The sequence below is a fragment of the Salvelinus namaycush genome, chromosome 15 (assembly GCF_016432855.1).
Source record: "Salvelinus namaycush isolate Seneca chromosome 15, SaNama_1.0, whole genome shotgun sequence".
NCBI lineage: Eukaryota > Metazoa > Chordata > Actinopteri > Salmoniformes > Salmonidae > Salvelinus > Salvelinus namaycush.
In genome coordinates, this window is record NC_052321.1 from 37688933 (window position 1) to 37716420 (window position 27488).

General features: G+C 45.0%; 1 protein-coding gene across 1 annotated transcript in view; it reads left to right on the forward strand.

Moving 5' to 3' along the window:
- syne1b (spectrin repeat containing, nuclear envelope 1b) overlaps nt 1-27488 on the forward strand; it is a 131597-nt gene that overhangs the window by 76333 nt on the left and 27776 nt on the right. The window contains exons 96-131 of the mRNA XM_039009135.1: nt 75-254; nt 555-680; nt 1657-1776; nt 1906-2067; nt 2265-2459; nt 2703-2882; nt 3839-4042; nt 4881-5012; nt 5197-5313; nt 5502-5645; nt 6808-6942; nt 7218-7373; nt 7733-7942; nt 8097-8198; nt 10981-11100; nt 11242-11442; nt 11712-11885; nt 12150-12281; nt 13155-13351; nt 13644-13776; nt 13963-14145; nt 14688-14837; nt 16862-17038; nt 17238-17393; nt 17592-17747; nt 18239-18409; nt 18698-18831; nt 18996-19200; nt 20067-20249; nt 20488-20634; nt 21085-21239; nt 21527-21674; nt 21919-22013; nt 23813-24047; nt 24483-24677; nt 24901-25026. Coding sequence (XP_038865063.1) covers nt 75-254; nt 555-680; nt 1657-1776; nt 1906-2067; nt 2265-2459; nt 2703-2882; nt 3839-4042; nt 4881-5012; nt 5197-5313; nt 5502-5645; nt 6808-6942; nt 7218-7373; nt 7733-7942; nt 8097-8198; nt 10981-11100; nt 11242-11442; nt 11712-11885; nt 12150-12281; nt 13155-13351; nt 13644-13776; nt 13963-14145; nt 14688-14837; nt 16862-17038; nt 17238-17393; nt 17592-17747; nt 18239-18409; nt 18698-18831; nt 18996-19200; nt 20067-20249; nt 20488-20634; nt 21085-21239; nt 21527-21674; nt 21919-22013; nt 23813-24047; nt 24483-24677; nt 24901-25026 — 5736 coding nt within the window. The remainder of the gene's footprint in view (nt 1-74; nt 255-554; nt 681-1656; nt 1777-1905; nt 2068-2264; nt 2460-2702; nt 2883-3838; nt 4043-4880; nt 5013-5196; nt 5314-5501; nt 5646-6807; nt 6943-7217; nt 7374-7732; nt 7943-8096; nt 8199-10980; nt 11101-11241; nt 11443-11711; nt 11886-12149; nt 12282-13154; nt 13352-13643; nt 13777-13962; nt 14146-14687; nt 14838-16861; nt 17039-17237; nt 17394-17591; nt 17748-18238; nt 18410-18697; nt 18832-18995; nt 19201-20066; nt 20250-20487; nt 20635-21084; nt 21240-21526; nt 21675-21918; nt 22014-23812; nt 24048-24482; nt 24678-24900; nt 25027-27488) is intronic.

The window sequence follows — 27488 nt, forward strand, 5'->3', positions numbered from 1 at the left end:
GTTATGACTATATGGATGCTTTGTTCCCCTGTTGTCACCATAACCACTGACCGTGATCGGGATGTTTCTAACAGGACCTGGCCCAGAAGATCAAGGGTTACCAGGAGCAGATAGCCAGTCTGAACTCTAAGTGTAAGATGCTTGCTGTGAAGGCCAAGCACGCCACCATGCTGCTCACTGTGAGTGACACTGAGGCGACGGGGCTTACTGAGGAGGACCTGGATGGAGACACACACAAACCCTCTGTAGTCATGGTGAGAGGCCAACTCCCCTCCTCAATCGAGCTTATTGATGTGGTAAACGATATGAGTTTACTAATTAACGATATGAGTTTACTAAAAAACTATGTTTTTTTAACTTTGTGTGTTCACTCCGCTGTTAATCCTGTGACCCTTTATCAAATCTCGAGCTCGCATGATGTCTGTCTGAAAGACTCCACTCTCTGTGGTGGACTTTTAATAAATTCACACAATCTTCTCTGCATGTGTTTTCTGATTAAAACCTGGATGCCATGTCTGTCTGTTCTGTCTAACTCTGTCCTACGGTGTGATCAGATGACAGCTGGCCGCTGTCACACCCTCCTGTCCCCTGTCACGGAGGAGTCTGGGGAGGAGGGCACCAACAGTGAGATCTCCTCTCCTCCTGTCTGTCGCTCCCCCTCTCCCATCACTCACTCCCAGGTCTGTTGCACTCCCTCTCCCATCACTCACACTCGGGCATCACCTACTGAGCTCTTTCTCTCTCTCTCTCGCTCTCTCTCTACTCTAGCTACAGACCATGAGATATGAAAATACATCTCCATATCCTGTCATCGTGTATGCCTCAAATTAAATACATTGCATTAGCACAGATTAACGCATAGCAAGGCTACTGTACTTCTCCATTCAGGGCCTGGGCCCAGTTGCATAAAACATCGTAGGTGTTTCCCTTAAGGGTTTGCTTAAGGGCGTTGCATAGAGCCCCTCAAATATTTCCTTAGGTAAGGGCATATGTTAAGGGGTTTTACAGTAGTTTGAAGGCCGGTATGGCTGAAAGAGTATATGGTTACCATGGAGACGGCCTGATTCACTGACAACTTCTCCCCAAAGAGATCGCATTTATTTGAGATTGCAAAATAGAAATTCTACAACCAAGACAGGATAACCAAATTGCTCCAGAAGATAATAAAATCACGTTTCTGACAGCACATTTTTTTCCTGAACTTTATATTACTTACTAGTACGTCAAGCTAGTTTACGGAGTACGTAGCTAACTAGCCAGCTAGCTCAGTAGCCATGGATTGTGCACCTTCCATTGTTAATTTCCCGCCTTATCTTTTCCCTTAGAGTTTCCGTAACTTTAAGTCAGTTGCACAAAATATTGTAAGGAGAATTTCCCCCTTAAATTAAGTGAAAAATGTAAGGGTGCCCATGAGGTCCCTTAACTGCTTCATTCAGTGTGATATCAATGTAAACAGCATTGGTGGAGTTGAATGTTGCTTTCATCTGCTCTGGTTACAAAAGAAAAACATCAACCAGCTAGCTACTTACTTTAGCTAGCTAAACTTAAGGTGTTTTATGCAACCAGGTCCTGCCCACTTACCTTATTGTGTACCTACCTATACACCAAGTAACATTGTGATGCTTCTCTGTATTTGTTGCTCGTGTTTTCTTTCAGATGGGACTGGGACGAGCCACCCTCACCAGAGCCCCCATACAGGAGCTATATGACCCGACATTTGAATCTGTGGCCAACTTCGATGACCTGCAACGCTCCTGGGAGACCTTGAAGAATGTGGTACTCAATGCATATCGATTAAACATTTCATCAGCTATTTAGAAAAGTGTATTTACAAATAAACTGAAGTTTATTGGCCGAAGTGGGCCGAGGTCTGCCTACTACTAGTTCCTATCCTTCCCATTACAGATCAGTGAGAAGCAGAGGACTCTGTACGAAGCGCTGGAGAAGCAGCAGCGCTACCAGGGTTCTCTCCAGTCTATCTCCTCTAAGATGGAGTCCTTAGAGGCCAAACTCAATGAGCCACTGGAGGCTGACAGGAGCACAGACAGTCATATGGAAGCCCATAAGGTAAGGGAGAATCAGTATTATGTAACATTCCGCTATGCTCAAGATACCAATTTCCACAAGGCAGAAATCCTATGTGACATCTCGAAATGCTCAAAATACAAATTCCTGCTTGAGGCAGAAATCCCGTGTAACATCTCAGTATACTCATGACTCAATGTCTTCCCATCATAACTAAATACTGTTATTCCCTCTACCAGGCCATGGGTGAGGAGATCCAGAGTCTGCAGGAGGATATAGACAAGCTGCAGACCAGCTTCTCAGAGGAGCTGGGTACTGATGCTGTGGACTCGGACACGGCCGACCAGCTAGCCATGCAGTCCACCCTCACTGTCCTGGCTGAGAGGATGGCCACCATACATATGAAGGCCACAGGGAAACGACAGCTTCTGGAGGTACAGTGATGCTCCCAATACCTTTTCTCTCTCTCTTCTATATTTTTGTTCAGATAGGTGCAGTTCCACTTCTTCAGATGCTCATTTAGCTGTATTAGGAAACCATTTGAGTGTCTTTGGTCAGGCTCATCACATGAGAGGGCCATTAAAAGCATGTTTGTTGAGGGGTCAAGAGGTTCACGAACATGACAACAAGCTGTGTCTGGCCTTACTTCATGTGGTGTCTTGTGATTCCCTGTCCAGGAGCGTGCAACTGACCATCTAGAGGAGCAGCGTCAAGAGCAGGCCTTACAACACTACCTCGACCAGGCTGACCAGATGGACCAATGGCTGCTCAGCACCCGCTCTGCACTCACAACCTTCCTCCATCCCAGCGTTAAGGAGGATGAGGAGGACATGGAGGAGCAGCTCATAGACTGCCAGGTTAGAACAGAGCGCCCCCTACTGGTGGGTACTCACGCCCACGCACAGACATATGCACAGACGCCCATATGCACGAACGCAGTCAGAGACCCTTTATTTAAAAGCTCCTCCGTGAGTCACGTGCGTTTTCCCCTTTTACACAACTGCTCATTTAACATCCAATTATTAAATCCCACTATAACTACCTTTTTGATTCTGCCTGCCACATATAGATCCACCCGGGAGGGGTAGGAACCTGGCAGCAGTAAACAAGAGTATTAGCAGCAGTGTTAGAGGGCAGGGCTGCCTTCAGAGGCTTGGTTAGGTTCCTAAGCGTCTGTAACACTAGTCTAGTTAAGCAGATTATGCAGATGTCTTCTGTGTGACTGCATGGGGCCGTGTCTTCAGGTGGGAGGCCTTATTTGCTAGATTAATAGATTCCGACTGCAGGGATTGGTGTTGGTGTTGGTGGTGGCGCTGGATCAGCCTGCTAGAATATCCAAGTAGGAATACCAACTGACGAGGGGGGGGGGGAGGCGGGGAGTTGAAACCTGTTAAATTTACCGATACACACACACAGGATATGGGTCTATATATATGGAGGATTCTCCTTTGTGCACGGATCTTTGAGGAAGCATTTACGATGGGACATCTGTGGTAGCTTTGGATCTATTCTTTACAAGGGTCTACAACAGTCCAGGCCACTTGGGGAATGTATATATTTTTGATCTTGAGCATGCGACGTGAAGGATTAGTGCTGGTGTGTTGGGCTGTGCTGGAGGCGAGGGTGTTGGTAGGGAGGTGGACCAACAATGAGAGCAGGACAGTACCTAGAGAGACCTGCTGCTGGGTCTGCTGAAGGGGTCTATACTGACCCTGGGACTGGAGGCCCCGTTGACTGAAGCTGCCTTGGGGGCAGGGTCTGCCTGGTATCCAGCACCATGTTTGAGATGGCCTCTCTCCTCCTGCTGCTCCAGAACATGCTGCAGGAGATTGAGCAGAAGGTGGTGGCCCTGTCGGAGCTGACCATGCGGAGCGAGAGTCTGTTGCTGGAGGGGAGGCAGGAGACGCGGATGGACATGAGGGAGGACGCTGAGCAGCTGGCCAGGAAGCTGCGGACGCTGAAGGGAAGTCTGCTGGAGCTGCAGAAGATGCTGCAGGACAAACACATCAACATCCAGGTGAGTCCGGCTGCTTCTGGATACCTGCCCTGTAGCTTACTACTACAGTAAAAGGTGCTGCTGGATTTATCTGCTGAGAGGAATGTACCAGTAGCCTGGTAGATCTGGGACCTGGCTACTGCTACAGTCATCTCCGCGTCTGAAACTGGAACCTCTTTAGAATAATTATTTCAATTTGACTGCAGACAGTGTTTACAGAGGTGCCTGGTTGCTTATGTGACCGACTGTGTTCAAGTCCAGGTTTCCTGGATCATGTTAGACCACTTCGCTAAAGTCTATGCCTTCACCTTGTTTGTCCTGCAGGCCACTCTAGCATGGGAGGCTTTTCAGGAGCTGAAAGGCCCATTGAGGAAGCATGTAATGTCTGTTCTGAGCCTTTAATGTAATGTCTTCTGTCTTTGACATGGTGCCTGTTCGTCCCCTACTATTCTTTATTGTGGCTGATGTGTGCAGGGATATGATTGGGTGAACTGGATTGCATACAAATTTGCTTGAATTATTTCAACCGCTCTATTGTTTGAGGTTTAAAAAATCAAAATAAGGAGTTGACTTATAATCAAGTGACTTGTAATCCTCACCCGCCTTGATGGTTGTTCGGTCTTGTTGTCAACATGTGAATCAAACGAATCCTTACATGAATAACCATTTCTCTTGTCATTTTTAGTAGACATTTCAGGAAAATTCTTGAAAATCTGTTGAAGTTACATAAAACCACTTTTCTGACAATTAGAGGAGTTTAGAAAAAAGTAACAATGCATGTTCGTTCGTTAATTTGTTTCTTCCTTCCTTCCTTCCTGTTTCCATAAATAACCCTCTCTCTGCTTGTGTCCTTCTCCAGGGCTTCCTGCAGGATCAGGAGGACAATCAGTCTGACTCTAGCCTGTCTCCGGGGCCCAGTGTACAGGACTGGCTGGCCCAGGCACGTACCACACGCTCACAACATCACCAGGACAGCCTCCAGAGACAGAGGGTAGGGTAGTCGCTCTCAAACACACCATCGCACTACTGCTGCCATGCCAGTGTAGGATCTTTGTTTTGTTTGGTTGTTTGCGTGTTCGTTCGCTCATTTGTTTCTTCCTTCCTTCATTCCTTCTTTCAATTCAAAGAGAAGTCATTTCTGTTAAGAGTGGTCATGTTTGTGCGTTGTTGTTTAGGAGCTGGAGGAGCAGCTAGCAGAGCAGAAGAAGCTGCTCCAGTCAGTAGCCAGTAGAGGAGAGGAGATCCTGATCCAGCAGGCCTCACCCAGCAGTGTCAGGTATGGCCGTGAAACAGTGAATCCACGGTTCTGCTTTTGTGATGCTTTACTACAAAGTAGTAACGTGAATCCACTTTAACACAACAACACAGGGTTCTGACAGTTTATTTTGAATTACCAGAGGCCAATAGGCCTTATCCTCTGTGTAATGTTTTTATGTTATATCATATTCCGTCTTTTCTTTTTGTCTGCAGTATGACAGAGCCCTTCTCTCCGGAGCTCCTGCAGGAGAGAGAGACCCGGGCTGCCCAGCAGCAGATGAGACAGAGGTGGGAGAGCCTGAGGAAAGAGCTCAGTACCAAACTCCAGCTCCTACAGAAAACCCTGGAGCAATACAACAAGCAACCGGTACTGACCCCACCGTCAACACCTATCCCAGCGGCCAAAACCAGATTACAACCAGTTATTTTTGGTTGTGCATCAGCAGTTTTTCTATTATGCCAGTCACTGATAGTCACTCAATTAGCCATGGCAGAGAGTTAGCAAGTTAGTTTAGCCAGCTATCTAAACTTGTAGTAATCATGGCCAAATACTGACGCAGAGCACGTGCTCAGGGGCCCTGACCTCCAGGGGGCTGTTACGTATACGTCGGGAGTCAGGAAGCAGGTGCAGAAGGTGAGTTTAATAATGATAAATGCAGATAAACCAAACATGAGAAGACTGCAGAACGTGAATGAAAACAAACCAATACTGCCTGATGACTGAGGCTACTGAGGGCTAAATAAAGGGAAGGTAATCAAAGTGATAATGAAGTCCAGGTGTGCGTAATGATGGGGAGCAGGTGTGCGTAACGATGGTTGCCAGGATGGGTGGTTAGTAGACCGGTGACGTCGAGCACTGGGGAGGGGAAGCGGGACTAGGCGTGATGGGCCCACATTGATTTTGTTAGTCACTCACTCAGATATCATATTAACATGGCATAAGTCATGGAAAAATAAGTAGAATTGCAGGAAATTAGCTTAAAAACTGAGAAAAAAAATCTCTGTCCCATGGTAGAATGAGTAGAGTTGCATGGCATTTTTATTTAAACATGTTTATTTAACCTTTATTTAACTAGGCAAGTCAGTTAAGAACAAATTCTTATTTACAATTATGGCCTACCCGGGCCAACCCCGGATGACGATGGGCCAGTTGTGCACCGCCCTATGGGACTCCCAATCACGGCCGGATGTGATACAGCCTGGATTCGAACCTGGGACTGTAGTGATGCCTCTTGCCCTGAGATACAGTGCCTTAGACCGCTGCACCACTCGGGAGCAATTTATTTGTTATAAAATTGCAAAAATGTTCTCTCTGCCCCATGCCAAAATGTGTAGAATTGCAGTAAATTAACTTAAACGTTTACATTTTTCTCTCCGCCGTCAAGAGGAGGCCACTGAAATGTTTTTCTACGACGTGGGGGGCTCCCAAACCAAATCGCTTAGGGCCCCAAAAGGCTAGGGCCGGCCCTGCTCTGAGGTACAGTATAGTGACGTCGTCTGAAAGTGACAGTGGTCATACTCTGTTCCAGGTTTACTCCAGAACGGCCAGAGTGACCACCGCTGGGACCCTGTTTAAAGGAGAGACAGATAAAACAGAGGACAAGTCTTCACTGAAGACGTTATATGATGGTTTCAGCCAGACAATGGAGGAGATGTCTTCTCAGGTAGGTTATAACAACACTATAACATCCCACACTGTTATTGTACTGTAGGTTGTCCTTGTTTTCGGTTGTTAAATTATGTTTATGTATGGAAATATATAAGACAACTATGCACTGTATCGATCAGGGATGGGGCCAATTCCATTTCAACTAAATTGACTGACTTGTAATGGGAATTTCAGTTTACTTCTTAAATTGATGGAATCCAAACGGAATTTGAGTTTACGTCCTTGATTGACTATATTGGAATTGACCCCAACCCTGGTATCTCTGTTCAGACTGGGGCCTCTGAGGGCCAGGTGATGCCAATGGAGCAGCAGCTCTACCAAGCCGTGTCAGCTACCTCCTCCTGGCTGGATGATGTAGAGAACACCCTCTTCTCTGGTGCTGTGCTGCTGGCCGAGAACGCTGAGACACAGCTACAAAACCAGGAGGTAGGCCACTGCAACACCTGAATAGTAACATCCATTTTTGTAAAGCACACAACGTCTGCTCTCATAGTATTATGTAATCTCAAAATGTGATCATGGTATTTAGAAACAGTCATCTGGTCCCCAATCACTCCTTTTGCCCTTCGATGTTTGCAGATCTGAAGGATCTGTATAGATAAGTACTGCAGTGGTGGAGCTTCCACCGTATCGCTTCCACCTTAGAGATCTGCAAACATGGAAGAGTTATGGCCAAGGGGAAGGGGTAGGGAGCAAAAAAAGACTCATTCCAAGCCTTCCTCCATTCCTGTGTATCATCTGGTACCATGCATGTTTGGTGACTTTGTCATCTCTGTTTCCTCCAGGCCTTAGGGAAGGATGTCAGTGAGGTGAATGGGGAGGTGAGCCACAGTCGGGGTCTCCTGGGCCAACCTACAGGGCTGTGTGGGGAGGACCAGGCCCTGCTAGAGGACACACTGGACTGTCTGACAGAGAGGCTAGGGACTATGGACTCTGTCCTGGGGCGACGCTGTGAACACATGAGGACCAGGATGGAGGAACTCACTGCCTATCAGGTCAGGCTATGTGGTGTAATCTCTATGCTTTAGTTGTCTAGGCTACTGAGCATGTGGTGTACTTGTCCCCTCATGAGCCATTTCGGAATCCACTATTCTTGGACTAAAAAGCTTGCAGTTATGCATTGAGTTTATCTTGTATTGGTTTATGCAGACGGAGTCACAGCTTCTACTCACTGATCTAACCGACACCAAGTGCCAGATTCTTCAGACGTTGGCGGGAGCCATGGACAGACCAGCCTCCAAACAACTTGAGGTAAGATCTGTAATGGCAGTCCACGAGTACATGACACTTCCTTCTTAACCGACCGTATAAAAGATAACCAAAAGGAATTTGTCAATAATTTCTGGTGAACGATGTCTAATATGAAAGAAATCTCAAGGTATTGCTCTCCTGAGGTGTAGAGTACCTCATGATAAGCTGTAGACCACACTATCTACAAAGAGAGTTCTCATCTATATTATTCATAGCCATCTATTTACCACCACAAACCGATGCTGGCACTAAGACCGCACTCAACTAGATGTATAAGGCCATAAGCAAACAAGAAAATGTTCATCCAGAAGCAGCGCTCCTAGTGGCTGGGGACTTTAATCCGGGCAAATTTAAATCTGTTTTACCTAATTTCTACCAGCATGTCACATGTGCAACCAGAGGAAAAAAAACTCCAGACCACCTTTACTCCACACACAGAGACGCATACAAAGCTCTCCCTCACCCTCCATTTGGCAAATCTGACCATAATTCTATCCTCCTGATTCAAAATCAGGAAGTACCAGTGAAAAACTAAAGCAGGAAGTACCAGTGACTCGCTCAATACGGAAATGGTCAGATGACGCGGATGCTACGCTACAGGACTGTTTTGCTAGCACAGACTGGAATATGTTCCGGGATTCATCCAATGGCATTGAGGAGTATACCACCTCAGTCATCGGCTTCATCAATAAGTGCATCGACGACGGCGTCCCCACAGTGACCGTACGTACATATCCCAACCAGAAGCCATGGATTACAGGCAACATCCGCACTGAGCTAAAGGCAAGAGCTGCCGCTTTCAAGGAGCGGGACACTAATCCGGACGCTTATAAGAAATCCTGCTATGCACTCAGACGAACAAACAGGCAAAGCGTCAATACAGGACTAAGATTGAATCCTACTACACCAGCTCTGACACTCGTCGGATGTGGCAGGGCTTGCAAACTATTACGGACTACAAAGGGAAACCCAGCCTCGAGCTGCCCAGTGACGCAAGCCTACCAGACGAGCTAAATGCCTTTTATGCTCGCTTCAAGGCAAGCAACACTGAAGCATGCATGAGAGCACCAGCTGTTCCGGACGACTGTGAGATCACGCTCTCCGTAGCCGATATGAGCAAGACCTTTAAACAGGTCAGCATTCACAAGTCAGCGGGGCCAGACGGATTACTAGGGCGTGTACTCAGAGCATGCGCGGACCAACTGACAAGTGTCTTCACTGACATTTTCAACCTCTCCCTGACCGAGTCTGTAATACCTACATGTTTCAAACAGACCACCATAGGCCCTGTGCCCAAGAATGCGAACGTAACTTGCCTAAATGACTACCGCCCCGTAGCATTCACGTCGGTAGACATGAAATGCTTTGAAGGGCTGGTCATGGCTCACATCAGCACCATCATCCCGGATACCCTAGACCCACTCCAATTCGCATACCGCCCCAACAGATCCACAGATGACGCAATCTCAATCGCACTCCACACTGCCCATTCCCACCTGGACAAAAGGAACACATATGTGAGAATGCTGTTCATTGACTCCAGCTCAGCATTCAACACTATTGTTCAACACAAAGCTCATCACTAAGCTAAGGACCCTGGGATTTAACACCTCCCTCTGCAACTGGATCTTGGACTTCCTGACGGGCCGCCCCCAGGTGGTAAGGGTAGGCAACAACACATCTGCCACGCTGATCCTCAACACCGGGGCCCCTCAGGGGTGTGTGCTTAATCCCCTCCTTTACTCCCTGTTCACCCAGGATTGCGTGGCCAAGCACGACTTCAACACCATCATTACATTTGCTGACGACACAGTGGTAGGCATGATCACCTACAACGATGAGACAGCCTATAGGGAGAAGGTCAGAGACCTGGCAGTGTGGTGCCAGGACAACAACCTCTCCCTCAATGTGAGCAAGACAAAGGAGATGATCGTGGACTACAGGAAAAGGAGGGCCGAACTGGCCTCCATTAACATCGATGGGGCAGTAGTGGAGCGAGTCAAGAGTTTCTAGTTCCTTGGTGTCCACATCACCAACAAACTATCATGGTCCAAACACACCAAGACAGTCGTGAAGAGGGCACAACAACACCTTTTCCCCCTCAGGAGATTGAAAAGATTTGGCATGGGTCCCCAGATCCTCAAGGTTATACAGCTGCACCATCGAGAGCATTCTGACCGGTTGCTTCACCGCCTGGTATGGCAACTGCTCGCCATCTGACCGTAAGGCGCTACAGAGGGTAGTGCGTATGGCCCAATTCATCACTGGGGCCAAGCTTCCTGCCATCCAGGACCTATATACTAGGCGGTGTCAGAGGAAGGCCCCCAAAATAGTTAAAGACTTCAGTCACCCAAATACCGGTACTAGGTCCAAAAGGCTCCTTAAGACTGCTGAACAATTAATCAAATGGCCATCCGGACTATTTACATTGACCCCCTCTCCCCTTTGTTTTTACACTGCTGCTACTCGCTGTTTATTATCTTTACCCCTACCTACATGTACAAATTACCTCGACTAACTTGTACCCCACACATTGACTCGGTACCAGTACATCTTTATTGTTATGTAATTTTAATGTGTTACTTTTTATTTAAAAAATTACTTTAGATTTTTTAGGAAATATTTTCAGAACTATTTCTTGAACTGCAGTGTTGGTTAAGGGCTTGTAAGTAAACATTTCACGGTAAGGTCTACACCTGTTGTATTCGGCGCATTTGACAAATACAAATTGATTTGATTTGAATGTCTAAGAAGCTAACCGGCATTGGGTTCTCTCCTGCAGGTCATTGCTGAGGCTGAGGAGAGTTTGAGAGAGTTTGAGCGGAGGATTACCCAGCTCAAAACCAGAGGAACAGAGCTACAGGCAGACCAGATCTCCACCAACGAACTGCTAACGCTACAGGTATCTGACCTCTTCCTACAGACAGTTCTTACACACAGACACCCACAGACACTGTTTTAACACTGCTTAAACATTGGTGACTCGTATCATATCTGGAGGTATTCTTCTTCTGCTTCTCTGTCCTCTCTCCTCTTCCTCCAGGATACCTACGAGGAGCTGGTGATGACGGTGGGGTCACGGCGTAGCGGTCTGAACCAGAACATGGCTCTGAAAGGTCAGTATGAGAGGGCGCTACAGGATCTGGCTGACCTGGTGGACACCGCTCAAGACAAGATGGCTGCCGACCAGAGGATCATCGCCAGCTCTGTGGAGGAAGTACAGATCCTCCTGGACAAACACAAGGTAGACTTTAACCTTACATATAAGTCTCACAGATTTACAGCAATTTTGGATAGTACAAAGAATTCTATGCATAGTAAATATATTGTCAAAAGGCAATTCAAGAGTATATAGCTCGATGATGATTTAAAGTCCGTTACAAGGGAAGACATGTCTCTGGTTCACCATATTGGATATTCCCACAGGGTGCTTTCCAGAAGACCATAGCTGGGGGGAGGTTTCACTCAAGTGGCATATCTCAACATTATACCATCTCTGGTTTCTTTCTCAAGGAGTTCTTCCAGGGTCTGGAGTCCCATATGATCCTGACAGAGACATTCTTCAGGAAGATCAGTGGCCTGGTGGTTCCCAGGGAGAACCAGAGTCTGAAGGAGACTCTGGCCCAGGCCCAGGGAGTCCTCAAACAGGCCCACAGGAGAGGAGTGGAACTGGAGTACATACTGGAGGTCAGAGACAACCACAAAACAAACTGCTATCATACTTATAAATCAGTCAAATACCCTTTTCACACTAGCGCCAAGCTGTACTGTACTGGGCTGGCCTGGTTACGTATCCACCAGACTTGCTGGAACCATGCTGGAAAGGACAATGTAAAAAGGCAATGTCCGAGCACAGTACAGTTGGGGTCGGCACGATAGTCTGAAAAGGTTATATCTGTAACCCGAGTGTAGCTGAATTGTTATTTTTTCACGAGTTATGTGTGTTTTTAGACTTGGAGCCGTCTGGTGCAGGACTACCAGGCTCTGTGTAGACAGCTGGAGGCAGTGGAGGGTAGCATCCTCACAGTGGGCCTAATGGAGGAGACCGAGGAGAAGCTCACTGAGAGGAGCTCACTGTGTCAGGTACAGTATGCCACTATCATCCCTCTGTACAATGGTATGCAATCATAACAGAAAACCAATGGCACTCGCATGTATACTGTGTGTTACTTTTGCCATATCTTATACTACCTTCTAATAGCATCATACACAGCACCGCCATAATCTTTATCATGATGTTCCTAATGAATACCAGGTAACTACCTGGTAAATAGTACAGTAAAATAAAATGCTACCAAGCATACATTTGATATGTATTTATGCAGCGGTGGAAAAAGTACTTAATTGTCCTACTTGAAGATTCCTTAATAGGTAAAGGTAAAGATACCTTGATAGAAAATGACTCAAGTAAAAGTCACCCAGTAAAATACAACTTGTCTAAAAGTATTTGGTTTTAAATGTACTTAAGTATCAAAAGTATAAACCATTTCAAATTCCTTATAATAAGCAAACCAGACGGCACAATTTTCTATTTTTATTGACAGATAGCCAGGGGCACACTCCAATACTCAGGCATCATTTACAAATGAAACATTTGTGTTTAGTGAGTCTGCCAGATCAGAGGCAGTAGGGATGACCAGGGATGTTCTCTTGATAAGTGTGTAAATTAGACAATTTTCCTGTCCTGCTAAGCATTCAAAATGTAACGAGTACTTTTGGGTGTCAGGGAAATGTATGGAGTAAAAAGTACATTATTTTCTTTAGGGAGGTAGTGAAGTAAAAGTAAAAGTTGTCAAAATATAAACAGTAAAGTATAGTACAGATACCCCAAAAAACGACTTAAGTAGTACTTTAAAGTATTTTACTGAAGTAATTTAAGTACAGGTATCTACACCACTGTACATACCTGTATACCCCCCTCTCATCATCTTGGTCTACCTAATCTCCTCACCATAGAGTCTGATGGATAGACTGACGGAGCACCAGCACAAGCTGTACCAGGTCCTGGAGGAGGGGAAGAGGTTGCTGCTGTCCGTGTGCTCTCCTGGCCTGGAGAACCAGCTCACAATGCTGGGGGAACACTGGCTAAGCAACGCTACCAAGGTCAACAAGGAGCTGCAGAGACTAGAGGCCATTCTCAAACACTGGACCAGGTCAGGGCTGAACCCCAAGGGATGTTATTTAAAGTGCACTGTATGCAATTTTTTTTTTGAATACTTTAGCTGCGCTTCATTGAGCTTGCCTGACGCAGTGGGATCAATTAAATAGTCCCAAAAAGTGCAACCCCATCCTTCTGTCACTTAAGGCAGGTCTCAAACAAGAACTCAAATTATTTGAAAAAAAAATAAACACTACTTGAACCCAGGTCTGTACTGTATGTAAGTGGATATTTTGGAGAGTTTGAATAGCACCCACTCAACCGGTTCCTCTCCATTTGATGTCCAGGTACCAGAAGGAGTATGCAGAGCTAAATGGCTGGCAGCAGTCTGCTCTAGAACGTCTGGAAATCTGGAACACACAGGCAGACTTAGTTCCACAGGAGATGGAGACCGTCAGGAATCATCTCTCTGCCTTCCTGGTGAGTCAACATGTCAAAAGACTGGGTGATACCTTATAGGGGGTTAAGGTTAGGGTTGGGGTAAGGGTTAAGTTTAGGCATAAGGGGTTAGAGAACCATTATCCGGAACTTAAAATCTGCCAGCTGTATACACATACTAGTTATATTCCATGTGAAACTGACTGTTATACCGTTCTCTGTTCACAGGAGTTCTGTAAGGAGGTGGAGACTCATTCGTCTCTGAAGTGCTCTGTGATGACAGAGGGCAACCAGCTCATGAGGCTGAAGAGGGTTGACACCGCAGCCCTGCGTTCTGACTTGGCCCGCGTGGACTCACAGTGGACCCAACTACTCACACGCATCCCAATGGTGCAAGAGAAGCTACACCAGGTACTGTCTGACCTCTGAACCCAAAACCAAATCTGGCGTGAACACTGTCCAGCTACTCGATTTAGTAACAGTGGTTTACAGTAACTGTGTCTCACGAGAGACAAGGCACAGCACCCTATTCCACTACATAGTGCACTACTTTTGACTAGAGCCCAATGGGTCTTGGTCAAACTTTGTACCCTATGAAGGGAATAGGCTTCCATTTGGGCTGCAGTTTAGGTACTGCCGGAAACAGGCTTATCTGGTCAGGGCAAATAGGATTAGTGTTTGACTCCTACTCTTCTGCTTCACTCTCATACAGTAGTTAGATCAAGCAACACCTTCCTTTCTCGACCATGTTGTGTATAGAAGTTCTATCTATTAGAGGAATGTCTATTTTTTACTATTTTTGTATGCAAAGAAGCTCTCCTTTTCCCTTATTTAGGAATGCCAGGCTGGAATCAAAAAGTAAAAACAGAGCAATTCAGTTTGGATCCAGGCTAGTAGGCTATTTTTCTCCCTTTTGCATACCTTTCATATATTGGCCCGTTTCTTTTCCTCAGCTTCAAATGGAGAAGCTGGCCTCTCGCCACGCAATCTCTGAGCTGGTCAACTGGATGTCTCTGATGGAGATTGTGATCAAGGAGGACGAGGAGAACCTGAAGGGAGCAGTGGGGTCGACTGTCATCCAGGACTATTTACAGAAGTATAAGGTAGGGAAAAAACACTAAATAGGTTTCCGTCCAATTGGCGAGAGATTTTCCTGCGAATATAAAAAAACAATATGCTAATTTTCCCACCAGAGATGTTTCCATCAAATTGACTTGAAGATAAGTCTGTGCGTGATGACAGTGCACACAAAAATACCTTTTGCGGTTAAATTCCCATGTACCAAAATAACAATACAAGTTAAATGGGTTTCCATTGCATTTTCAACTCTGATGGTTCTCACAAAACTGTTTTAGATAGCGAGTATGCCCGCTCTGGTATTGGCACGTGTGCTCTAGCCAACAGTGTAGCCAATTGTTGGCTACATCGCCAGTATAATCTACATCAGGGGTTCCCAAACGTTTTCACTCAGGCCCCCCTCCCAGCATTGGGGAACATCCCGTGCCCCCACTGCGTGAGTGCCACGTCTATGTACTATGGGCACAATCACTGTTCATGACAGAAATTGTTCACATCCCTCTTGTTGGCGGATAGAACATTTTGCAGTTTTAAAGCAAATGTTCTTGCAATTCTATACATTGTAGCAGGCTCAAGCATGTGGGGTTTCCACGTCACCAAGTTCAATAACAAAACATGCACCAGTAGCACAAATAAATGCAAATGAGGAGTTTATTCGGGATTTTGGTACACTTGGGAAGAAGGGGGAATTCACTAATCACCTCACAGTCCACAAGCCGTTCTCGTTGTCCGTTCCGTTTTACAGGGGTAATCCTCACACTCGGGTCCTTAGCCAATCCGGTCCAGTACACAAGGGAGGTAGTCTGTCAGTCCAGATCACAACGGGTAATCTCACTGATATTGCTCTCTCTTTTCCCACTCTTCATAACGCACTTGGCTCTCTCCTACTCTGCCCCTTTGTGCAGGCTGCTTCCTCCTTTATCCCCAAGCACTCCCTGGCTTAACAAATGACAGCCTTGCCTCGTTGGGGCAGGAAGTCCATATAAGGCTCGGGGGTGGAGCCCGCGGTCTGCCAGATATCTCCCCTCAATAACCACTCCCCTCACCTCTCCCTGCCGTCTGCCACAACATTTTGACATGTCTAATGTCTTAGTCATGTGACGTTTGAGTGACTCGAACATTACTACAAAATCTATGGGCTAAAAATCCTACATGTAGCTTCAAAGGTTAGCTGACGTGGGTTAGTTGATCTGGACATTTCTAACAAGTTCTAAGGTATGCAATGACAGACATGACAAGAGGAATACTGATGATGCACTACCCAATTTTCGAAATTTCACTTTGTGCTACTATTACAACTTTCAAAAGTTAGTTGAAAGCCAAAAAAAATAATAAAAGAAACGATCCACAGTTTGGGAACCATTGGCCAACATGAGGAGATTATTATGGCCAAAAGAGAAAGATTTTTTATTTGTCAAATGGCAGCCAAGCGTCGATCATCATGTCACCAGATTAAGACACTCAATATGTATTGGAAAGGAGCATCAAGCATCAACCTTGCACTTTCACCACCCTGTGAAGTTCTTCGTAACTTATTTAATCTGTAGCCTAATAAACGGCACGCTTGCCCGAGTCGTAGTGGGAGGACCACACGTCATCGCGTGACTCCAAGTTTATTTCGATATGATTATTATATCAATATTTGCTCATAAAAGCGTTTCCACCGACATTTCTCGCATAATTCACTTTACCGACACAAAAAGATCCCACCTTGTCTAGGGTGTTTTGTCGACATTTGGGAAGTTTACAGAAACATTTTCTGTTTCCATCATTACATTTTTTTTCTGACATGCACTTTACTCACATACAAAGGTTGGATGGAAACCTGGTTACTAAGACTAAAATATTCCATATATATTTCAAGTATTTTTTGTCTTAATGGAGGACCTTCTGTACATTCTCACAACCCATCGTAAATAACGAATGACTCTCTCACTCTAAAAGATAACGCAGAATACAAATGTCTGTTAGACAATAAAGTCATCTTCTTTTTGTCCTTTTTTGCCTTATCTCTCTCTTTCTCTCTCTCTCCTTCTTTCTACTTCCCCAGGGCTTCAGAATAGATGTGATCTGTAAGCAGCTGACGGTGGACTTTGTGAACCAGTCTGTGCCCCAGATCAGTGGTCAGGATGTGGAAAGCAAGCGCAGCGACAAGACAGACTTTGCGGAGAGGCTTGGAGTCATGAACCGACGCTGGCAGCTACTACAGGGACTCATCACGGAGAGGGTGAAAGAGAGAAAACAAACCACTTTCAACCTCAACTTTCAGGGTTCTACCTGGAACCAAAAAGGGTTCTCCTATGGGGACAGCCGAAGAATCCTTTTGGAACCCTGAGTGTAGAGACTAGTTTTGATCAGAGGGATTATTTCATTGTCTCAGTACAACGAATTCTAACAGTATGTGCCCTGCTGTGTTGTGTGGTTAGGTCCAGTTCCTGGAGACTCTGCTGGAGGACTGGTTGGACTATGAGAACAACATACAGGGCCTGAAGACCTGGCTGCTCGCTCAGGAGGAGAGGCTGAAGAGGAAACACAGGATAGAGGACCTAACCTCCATACAGAACGCCCTCAAAGACTGCCAGGTAGGAATACTCGCTGTCTACACTTTGTATTGATTTATTATATAAATCACATATTTTTTTACACTGTGTATATTATACTCTGTAGGCCTTTGGGTTTCAATTGTTTGGTTTTTATTCAATGAAGAATCTTAATCAGGTTATTGATCTTGATGTTGATCTTAAACCTCTGACCGCTCTCGCTTTCCACTGCTCCTGCAGGAGATGGAGGAGGTGGTGAAGGAGAAGGAGGGTGAGGTGGAGCGCGTGGAGGAGCAGGCCTGTGCCCTCATCCAGAACAAAACAGACGAGGCCTGTGCTGTCGTCATGGAGACACTCCAAGCTGTCAATCACACCTGGGCTAACCTAGATCACCTTGTAGGCAGAGCTATCTTATCTTCTGTCAATTTCACTCTATATATCTCTCCCTCATCCTCTATTAATTCTCTATAGAGTGTAAATAATGTGTGCTTTGTCTCTGCGTTAGATAAGAGTATATGAGAGTGATAATAGATCTAGCCCACTATAAGTACCCCATAGTCACCTATTACTGCATACTCTGCAACTGCCCCATTTTAACTACCTCACACTCACTAAGCCACTATGACGATCCCCCGTTGCAGAAAAGTACTAAACAGAACTGCCCCATTTTAACTACCTCACACTCACTAAGCCACTATGGCGATCCCCCGTTGCAGAAAAGTACTAAACACAACTGCCCCATTTTAACTACCTCACACTCGCTAAGCCACTATGACGATCCCCCGTTGCAGAAAAGTACTAAACACAACTGCAAAATCAAGTAAGCTCCTTGAATTACTTTTTAAGTGCAGACCTCATTGTTCTTCTCCATCTCTGCTCCGCCCCAGATTGGGCAGTTGAAGATCAGCCTTGTGTCAGTGCTGGACCAGTGGAGTCTGTACAAGCTGTCTTCAGAGGAGATGAACGGGTACCTGATGGAGGGGAGGTACTCTGTGTCTCGCTTCCGCCTCCTCACCGGCTCCCTGGAGGCTGTACAGCTACAGGTGGAGAGTCTACAGGTAATTCTAGGACGAACATGCATCTCAGGCTTTTAGAAATGTGTTTTTTCCCCCAACCTGTTTTCTTTAATGACTGGTTAAACCTACACAGTAGCCCAATTGCAATTCTCTCCCTTATTCCTAAAGTGTGCACTAGTTCCATCCCCCTCAAGGATTTAAACACATTGGATTGGTTTAAGAAATATGGTAGACATGATATCCAATACTTCTACGTATTTGAGGGGTAGTGGAGAAGTGCACACTTCGGGAAGAATTTGGCCTAATGTGTTTGTGACTTGTTTTGTGTAGAACCTACAGATGGACCTGGAGAAGCAGGAGAGCAGTCTGAGGAAGTTTGGCTCTGTGACACACCAGCTGCTGAAGGAGTGCCACCCGTCAGTGTCCGACAGCCTCAACAATACCCTGAAGGACGTCAACGCTAGGTTTGTTTGTTTATTTGGATCACTTTAAGACCACAACGGGGGCTTATCTTCCATGAATGGGTGAGAACCACGGGTGTTGATCAGTTGATCCAACAACAATATTATGTTATTGATCCAGGATCCATTGATCCAAGATGTTCATCATCTATGTATGTTGTGTCCAGGTGGAGCAGTCTGCTGGAGGAGATCTCTGAGCGTCTGAGGAGCAGTAAAGCCCTGTTACAGCTGTGGCAGCACTACAAAGAGCTGTATGAACAGAGCTGCTCCAGCGTCCAGCTGCAAGAGGAGCAGGCTGGCCAGCTATTGGAGACCGCCTGCAGCAAGGACATCGCAGACGAGGAGGTGTCCACCTGGATTCAAGACTGCAGTGTGAGTTGGAACAGGGACAGTGTTGGATTGATCCTTTTACATACACATAGGACTCAGTATTCATAAACTGTCATCTCCCATCAAGGCCTTTTTGCCTATTGTCAAGAGAATTTGGTTCTCAATGTTCATAAACTGAACTTCAATTAAACTACTCTGTCTGTTACTAAGAATTTGTAAGGTTCTTATTGAAATGAAACAGACAGAGGCCAGTCTACAATAGTCAGCAGGTTTATTTACGAGAGCGCAGCCCATCCTTACATGTACATTGGTTTATATACCTCTCATTTCGTCATAACTGTCCCTCCTCCTCTAAGACAATGACAATATAGTTCACAAGTCTTCTCCTTCTCATACATTGTCTGCCACCTGTTATACAATCTACTACAAGCCCAAGGTCTCTCCCCTCCCTGGGTGGGAACAGAATGTCCTGAAAGGAACACAGTAGTACATCTTGTCTGTCGATAGCTCCTCTTATCATTTGTTTCACACTTGCACCCTGCTTACATACTAAAAAGGAACAAAAAGTCCTTGTTCTAATTCTGACTAAAACTACACACATCAGATTTAGATGTATGAATTCTAATAAATTTCATTCAGTCATACAGTGACAGGGTAGAATTCTGTTAGTTATAGTTCTACGTTAAATGTATACATCATTTAGTCATTATTCATAAAAATCATAACACCTATATGGTCTATTATGGAAAGAAGTGGCACACTTTAATCAGATGCAAGTTTCCCGGTTTAATGTCCTAAGCTTTCAGTCAACAATGATCCTTGATCCTTTGGTCATATTGCTTTGTGATAATAGATGATTTGTGTTCTGTTACACTCATGTGTGTTGGTGTATGGTGGTGTCTCTCCAGGAGTTGCTGCGGGCTCAGGTTCCAGTGCAGGCATCTCTACAGGTTCTCCAGGAGCTGGGAGATCAGCTGAAGCAACAGGTGGACACCTCTGCAGCGTCCGCCGTCCAGTCAGACCACCTCTCTCTAACCCAGCGCCTGGCCACCGTGGAGCAGGCCCTCAGCAGGCAGCTCATTACACTACAGGTACAGGGGAATATGGGACCAGATTTACCCAACAAGACAAGCTTTTACCACGTTGAGAAGTTAGTGCAACCTCATGCTTCTGAGATCTTCCGAAGAATGTCATTTTCAGTTGCTTCATTAGCCATTGGTTCATTCCTCTTGGCCTTGAAAAAAAGTATTTACATTTCAATGGGACTCACCTGGATACATTTTGCATGTATAAATAAATACATATCTTGTCCTCCAATCCCTCCTCCAGATGGGAGTCCAGGACTATGAGACCTTCAGTGAGCAGCTGGATTCGTTGGGGCGCTGGATGGTGGAGGCCGAGGAGGCTCTGAAGGTCCAAGATCCCAACGGTTCTTCTGACCTGTCCATCATCCAGGACCGCATGGAGGAACTCAAGGTAAGTCAGCACCGTGATCTAGCTATATGACTGTGATTCAACTATAAAAAAAGGTCAAAAACTCAATCCTTTGCTCCTTTCTTCTCCTCGTGTACACTCATTGGAGAAGACTTGACAGGTGAAAACAATATGGTGGAAGCTCATTAGGCTAGTCTTTTACATGGTCCATTATTTTAGATTATATCAATAAAGGAAATGAAACAATTCTTAGACAATATATGCCTTTTAGCAGACACTTCTATCGAAAGCGACTTAGTCATGCATGCATTCATTTTAGGTATGGGTGGTCCCGGGATTCGAACCCACTACTGTGGCGTTACACGCGCCATGCTCCAACTGAGCTACAGAAGACTACAAACAGTATATTAGACAATTAGAAAAAGCCATTGTCCTGGGGTGAGTTAATGTCACTGAGACTCACTACTAGTTATGCTCTTGTTCTCCCTGCAGAGAAAGATTCTGAGATTCAGTAGCATGGCCCCTGACCTGGAACGTCTGAATGAGCTGGGCTATCGGCTTCCTCTTAACGACACCGAGATCAAACGCATGCAGAACCTTAACCGGAGCTGGTCCTCAGCCAATGCCCAAACCACCGAGAGATTCAGGTAAGGTTGAAAACTGAAGTTCATGAAATAACTTCAAAGACTGACGTTTTTTCAAAGAGATTTAAGGTCAATTCGTGAAATATTAAATGACATTGGGCACTTATTCTGACTTGAGATCTGTGTGCTTAACTAGAATTTCCGCACAAGTCTCCCATCTACGTCAATAAATGAATTAAGAGAAAGTCTTGAGTTGGGGCCACTTATCTTAACTCTATATCGTGCCCATAATTATTTAATTGACTGAAGGTTTTTGGGTCTGATATTATTGGTTCTTGGTCTCTCCTCAGTAAACTGCAGTCGTTCCTGTTGCAGCACCAGACGTTCCTGGAAAAGTGTGAGACTTGGATGGAGTTCCTGGTACAGACGGAGGAGAAGCTAGCCGTGGGGATCTCTGGGAACTACCAGAGTCTGATGGAGCAACAGAGAGCACACGAGGTACTGGAGGAGTCCTGCTGGAATAGAACCCAGCCGGAAAAACGTGTTATAGTGACTTCAATCCAGATTACAACTTGTTCTGAAACAGTTCTGGTTGTGATGACATAATTTCATCCAGCTTTGTATGCTGGGATTTGGGACGTCTGGATTCCATAGAGTCATCAGGACTGCTATGGTGCAATAATTACTGCAATGTCGCTATCTAAGATGCAGTTAACCAGATCTGAATGTGTTTTCTCTGCAGCTATTCCAAGCTGAGATGTTCAGTCGTCAGCAGATCCTTCACTCCATAATCAGTGATGGCCAGAGGATGCTGGAGCAGGGACAGGTGGATGAAAGGTACAGTACACTGCCTCAGTATGTAAAGTGTGTTGATACACATACAGTTGAAGTCGGAAGTTTACATACACCTTAGCCAAATACATTTATTTATTCAGAATTCCTGTCATTTAATCCTAGTAAAAATTCCCTGTCTTAGGTCAGTTAGGATCACCACTTTATTTTAAGTAGTAGAATAATAGTAGAGAGAATGATTTATTCCAGCTTTTATTTCTTTCATCACATTCCCAGTGGGTCAGAAGTTTACATACACTTAATTATTATTTGGTAGCATTGCCTTTAAATGGTTTATTTTGGGTCAAACTTTTGGGGTAGCATTCCACAAGCTTCCCACAATGCGTTGGGTGAATTTTGGCCCATTCCTCCTGACAGAGCTGGTGTAACTGAGGCAGGTTTGTAGGCCTCCTTGCTCGCACACGCTTTTTCAGTTCTGCCCACACATTTTTTATGGGATTGAGGTCAGAGCTTTGTGATGGCCACTCCAATACCTTGACTTTGTTGTCCTTAAGCCATTTTGCCACAACTTTGGAAGTATGCTTGGGGTCATTGTACATTTGGAAGACCCATTTGCGACCAAGCTTTAACTTCCTGACTGATGTTGCTTCAATATATCCACATCATTTTCCACCCTCATGATGCCATCTATTTTGTGAAGTGCACCAGTCCCTCCTGCAGAAAAGACACCCCTACAACATGATGCTGCGACCCCCATGCTTCACGGTTGGGATGGTGTTCTTCGGCTTGCAAGCCTCCCCCTTTTTCCTCCAAATATAAGGATGGTCATTATGGCCAAACAGTTCTATTTTTGTTTCATCAGACCAGAGGACATTTCTCCAAAAAGTATGATCTTTGTCCCCATGTGCAGTTGCAAACCGTAGTCTGGCTTTTTTATGGCGGTTTTGGAGGAGTGGCTTCTTCCTTGCTGAGCGGCCTTTCAGGTTATGTCAATATAGGACTCGTTTTACTGTGGATATAGATCTTCACAAGGGCCTTTGCTGTTGTTCTGGGATTGATTTAAACTTTTCACACCAAAGTACATTCATCTCTAGGAGACAGAACGCCTGTCCTTCCTGAGCGGTATGACGGCTGCGTGGTCTCATGGTGTTTATACTTGCGTACTATTGTTTGTACAGATGAACGTGGTACCTTCAGGCATTTGGAAATTGCTCCCAAGGATGAAACAGACTTGTGGAGGTCTACAATTTTTTTCTGAGGTCTTGGCTGATTTCTTTTGATTTTTTCATGATGTCAAGCAGAGGCACTGAGTTTGAAGGTAGGCCTTGAAATACATCCACAGGTACACCTCCAATTGACCCAAATGATGTAAATTAGCCTATCAGAAACTTCTAAAGCCATGACATAATTTTCTGGAATTTTCCAAGCTGTTTAAAGGCACAGTCAACTTAGTGTATGTAAACTTCTGAACCAGTGGAATTGTGATACAGTGAATTTCAAGTGAAATAGTTGGAAAAATGACTTGTGTCATGCACAAAGTAGATGTCCTAACCGTCTTGCCAAAACTATAGTTTGTTAACAAGAAATTTGTGGAGTGGTTGAAAAACAATGACTCCAACCTAAGTGTATGTAAACTTCTGACTTCAACTGTATCATGATACCCATAAGATGCACTTGAAATAAACTTGACTTATCTTGATGTACACCTGTCTCTTATCATTCACAAAGCTATAGATGAGTGCCTTGGTAGAAACATAGTCATTTTTGTCAGATTTGTATGACTTCTCTACGGTATATCCATATAATCTTTCCTTACCTTACTGTAAATATCCTGTCTCATGCAGAGATGAATTCAACCTGAAGTTGGCACTGCTGAGTAACCAGTGGCAGGGTGTGGTGCGTCGCACCCAACAGAGGCGGGGTATCATCGACAGCCTAGTCCGCCAGTGGCAGCGCTACAGGGAGATGGCAGAGAAGCTGAGGAAATGGCTGGTGGAGGTTTCTCACCCGGCCGAGGCCCTACAGGTTGGGATGCCCGTACCCCTGCAGCAGGCCAGATCCATGCTGGACGCAGTTCAGGTACTGTAGGTTCAACTCACTCTGATGACCTCATGACCCTAGCTACCTACTTCTTGGTAATATTAAAACGTGTGACTATTCATACCACAACTCACTCTCACCAATATGACTGTGCTGAATGGGACTAGCTTTTTTCACCCTGCAAAAATATGGCTCTGGAGATGGAGACGTATTTCATGGATAACAGTATTGTACTTATTCCCAAAAGCCTGTCCTCACCCTTTCAACTTTGCCAAAGAACAAGGCAGGGCTAACATCTATCACCTTTATTGTTTGCTGTCATCATAGAGCCATTGGTAAGGGTTAGAGTTAAGGTAAGGGTCAGGCATCAAGGTTCTGTAGTGGCATCAAGGTTCTGTGGTGGCTACATCCTACAAGTGGAGGGTTAGGGTCAGGGTTACGTTCTAACTGTCCTGTGTCTCTGTGTTCCTCCAGCTGAAAGAGAAGGTCCTACAGCGGCAGCAGGGCAGCTACATCCTGACGGTGGAGGCTGGGAAGCAGCTTCTCCTGTCTGCAGACAGCAGGGTGGAGGTGTCTCTGCAGGGAGAGCTCACAGGCATCCAGGGCCGCTGGAGACACGCCAACATCTGCCTGGAGGAACAGAGGAGAGAGCTGGCCAACCTGATAAAGGTACACTGCACCAAACTGTAACATTAAACACACAGTAACTTTAACTTGACCTTTTTGGAGGTTTACCTTTTAACTGCATGTAGATTATTCACTTCAACTGCAATTATAGGCATTCTTATTGTCCTGAATGATTAATTGATTGAGGACATATTTAATACTACGATGTTAACAGAAGATGTTTAAGTACTGACACACTGTGTGTGGATATGCTTGTTGTCCACAGGACTGGGAGAGATGTGAGAGAGGCATAGAGGGTTCTCTGGAGAAGCTGAGGGCGTTTAAACGGCAGCTCTCTCAGCCCCTCCTTGATCACCACGAGGACCTGCAGGCTGAACAGATGCGCTGCAAGGTAAGCCTGAGTCCGGTGCTCTTGGAGAGGTGTACTAAAACCACATATCACCAGTGTGCTTTTGATTTTATAGGTTTGAGAATCTTGTGTGATAGTTAGAGAAGTACAGTATCTTTAAAAGTAAGGGGTATGTGAACCAGCACAGTACAATAAACAGACAACTTTTTCAATCCCGTGTAGGTGATATGATTTCACAGATGTTTCCTTCACGCATATTTTGAATGTTCATCTTGGGTATTGGACCTTTGGACCATGTCTGGTCCTCACATTTCTCTGGACAGTTATGTTCAGATAAACTCTCATTGAACAGTGGGTTTTATTCTTGACAATAATGACTTTAGAGGCTTTAGAACACCTTGTTTTGGAGGTATATTTAACTGATGTAATTATAATCAAATAACATTTTATTGGTCACATGCGCCAAACACAACAGGTGTAGACCTTACAGTGAAATGCTTACTTACGAGCCCCTAACCAACAATGCAGTTTCAAAAAAACACGGAAAGAATAAGAGATAAAAGTAACAAGTCATTAAAGAGCAGCAGTAAAATAACAATAGCGAGACTATATACAGGGGGGTACCGATACAGAGTCGATGTGCGGGGGCACCGGTTAGTTGAGGTAGTATGTACATGTAGGTAGAGTTATTAAAGTGACTATGCATAGATGACAACAGACAATAGCAGTGGTGTAAAGAGGTGGAGGGGGGGGGGGGGGGGGGGGGCAATGCAAATAGTCTGGGTAGCTAGACTAGATTAGATGTTCAGGGGTCTTATGGCTAGGGGGTAGAAGCAGTTTAGAAGCCTCTTGGACCTAGACTTGGCGCTCCGGTACCGCTTGCCGTGCGGTAGCAGAAGGAACATAGACAAACTTACTTGGCACCTTTATGGGTCTGATCTAATTACAACATTTCTCCAACATTCCCCACACCAATGCCAGGAGCTGGTCTGCAGTACTGACTCACTAAGGATGTGATGAACATAATAGCCAGGTCATTACATGGCATTGCGGTTCATGATCCAAGTAATCAGGAAATGGATTGTATTACTGGGTTGTTCCACCAACTCGGTGTCTTTTGAGAAGTATAACTTCGTCCTAATTTGTTTAAATATTTTTACATTCTGTCATGAAGAGCATATGTTCAACTTCATAAAAAAATGACTCTAGTAAGTGCCAAATAAAGTAACGGGGTTGACGATTGACAACCATAAAATCCCCTTTTGACAGGAGGAATGGAAGCTTGTTGTTGTGCAACAGGAAATGGCAATGGAATGCAATCTTCACAAAAACATTTTTATTGTTAAAAATATTTCTATCCTGTCTATCTATGGGTAACAGGCAGTGGCGATTTTAGCATGTAAATCTTGATGGGGCAAACCCCCCAAAATTGGGGGGATGCATGGCGGCAAAGCCACAACACTATATAATATATTAATTGCATTATAACGGTGTCAAACGGTGCCCACAAAATGTTAGGGCCTACATGAAGCTGTCCCAATAGCAGAGTCCCAACAGCAGTCCCAACACCTTACCACTGCTACACCTGGCTATCAGCGGAGCCTTGTCTGGCAGCGAAACAGTTCATTCAGCCTCATTTACTGCCTTTTAAAAAAACTGATATGGCTGATATGGTTTCTACTGACAATTGAGATGTACAAACTATGGCATAAGGGGACAACAAGTAGATAAGAGGCAATCCGTTATTTCGATCAAGACATTAATGAGCAAGCTAGGATGGACGTAGTCAATATAACTATTTGTTCAGCACTTTTGAAGTGTACAGAGACAGAATTCAGAACATGGGCCGTTCTTACAGTGTTCTCCCAGTACACCAAGTCAGAACCGTAGGATAAATAAAGGGGGCATATAAGCAGACAATGAAAACTCTTACAATATTTGATGATGGCAGCATAGTTACATTAGAAGTGCCCATCCAAAAAGGCTCAAGGTCATTGGCCACAGATAAAATTACGTCAAGTCACGTTATATCTACAGTTGCTTTGATTGGACTGATCATGTCAACATCACACTTTCAAAATCTTAGCTAGCAGTCATCATCATGAATCAAGTCGACAACCAATGAGTGGTTTGGAAGTGCTTGAATTTTCGAGCTCTACTTTTAGATTTGGCAGTGACGTAGTGTCCCCATGAGTGACAGGACACGAAGACAATCACGGCGCAACTAGAGAACATTACCAACCCCTACGCTCCGTATTTTCCGCTGGCTGCCCCACCACCACAGAAAGCACTGAGCTAGGCTGAAACACCTGCATTTGGAGCTGCCTTGTTCAAGAAAGGTAAAAGGAGACCATGTTTGTATGGAGGCTTTATTAACTCAATGATTTTGTCTTTTTTTTTTTTTTTTTTTACTTTGTTTGCAAACTGATATGTGACACTTATTAATGCCAAAATAATATGCAAAATAGGTAACCCACAAAAAATGTGGGGCTCATGCCCTGAAT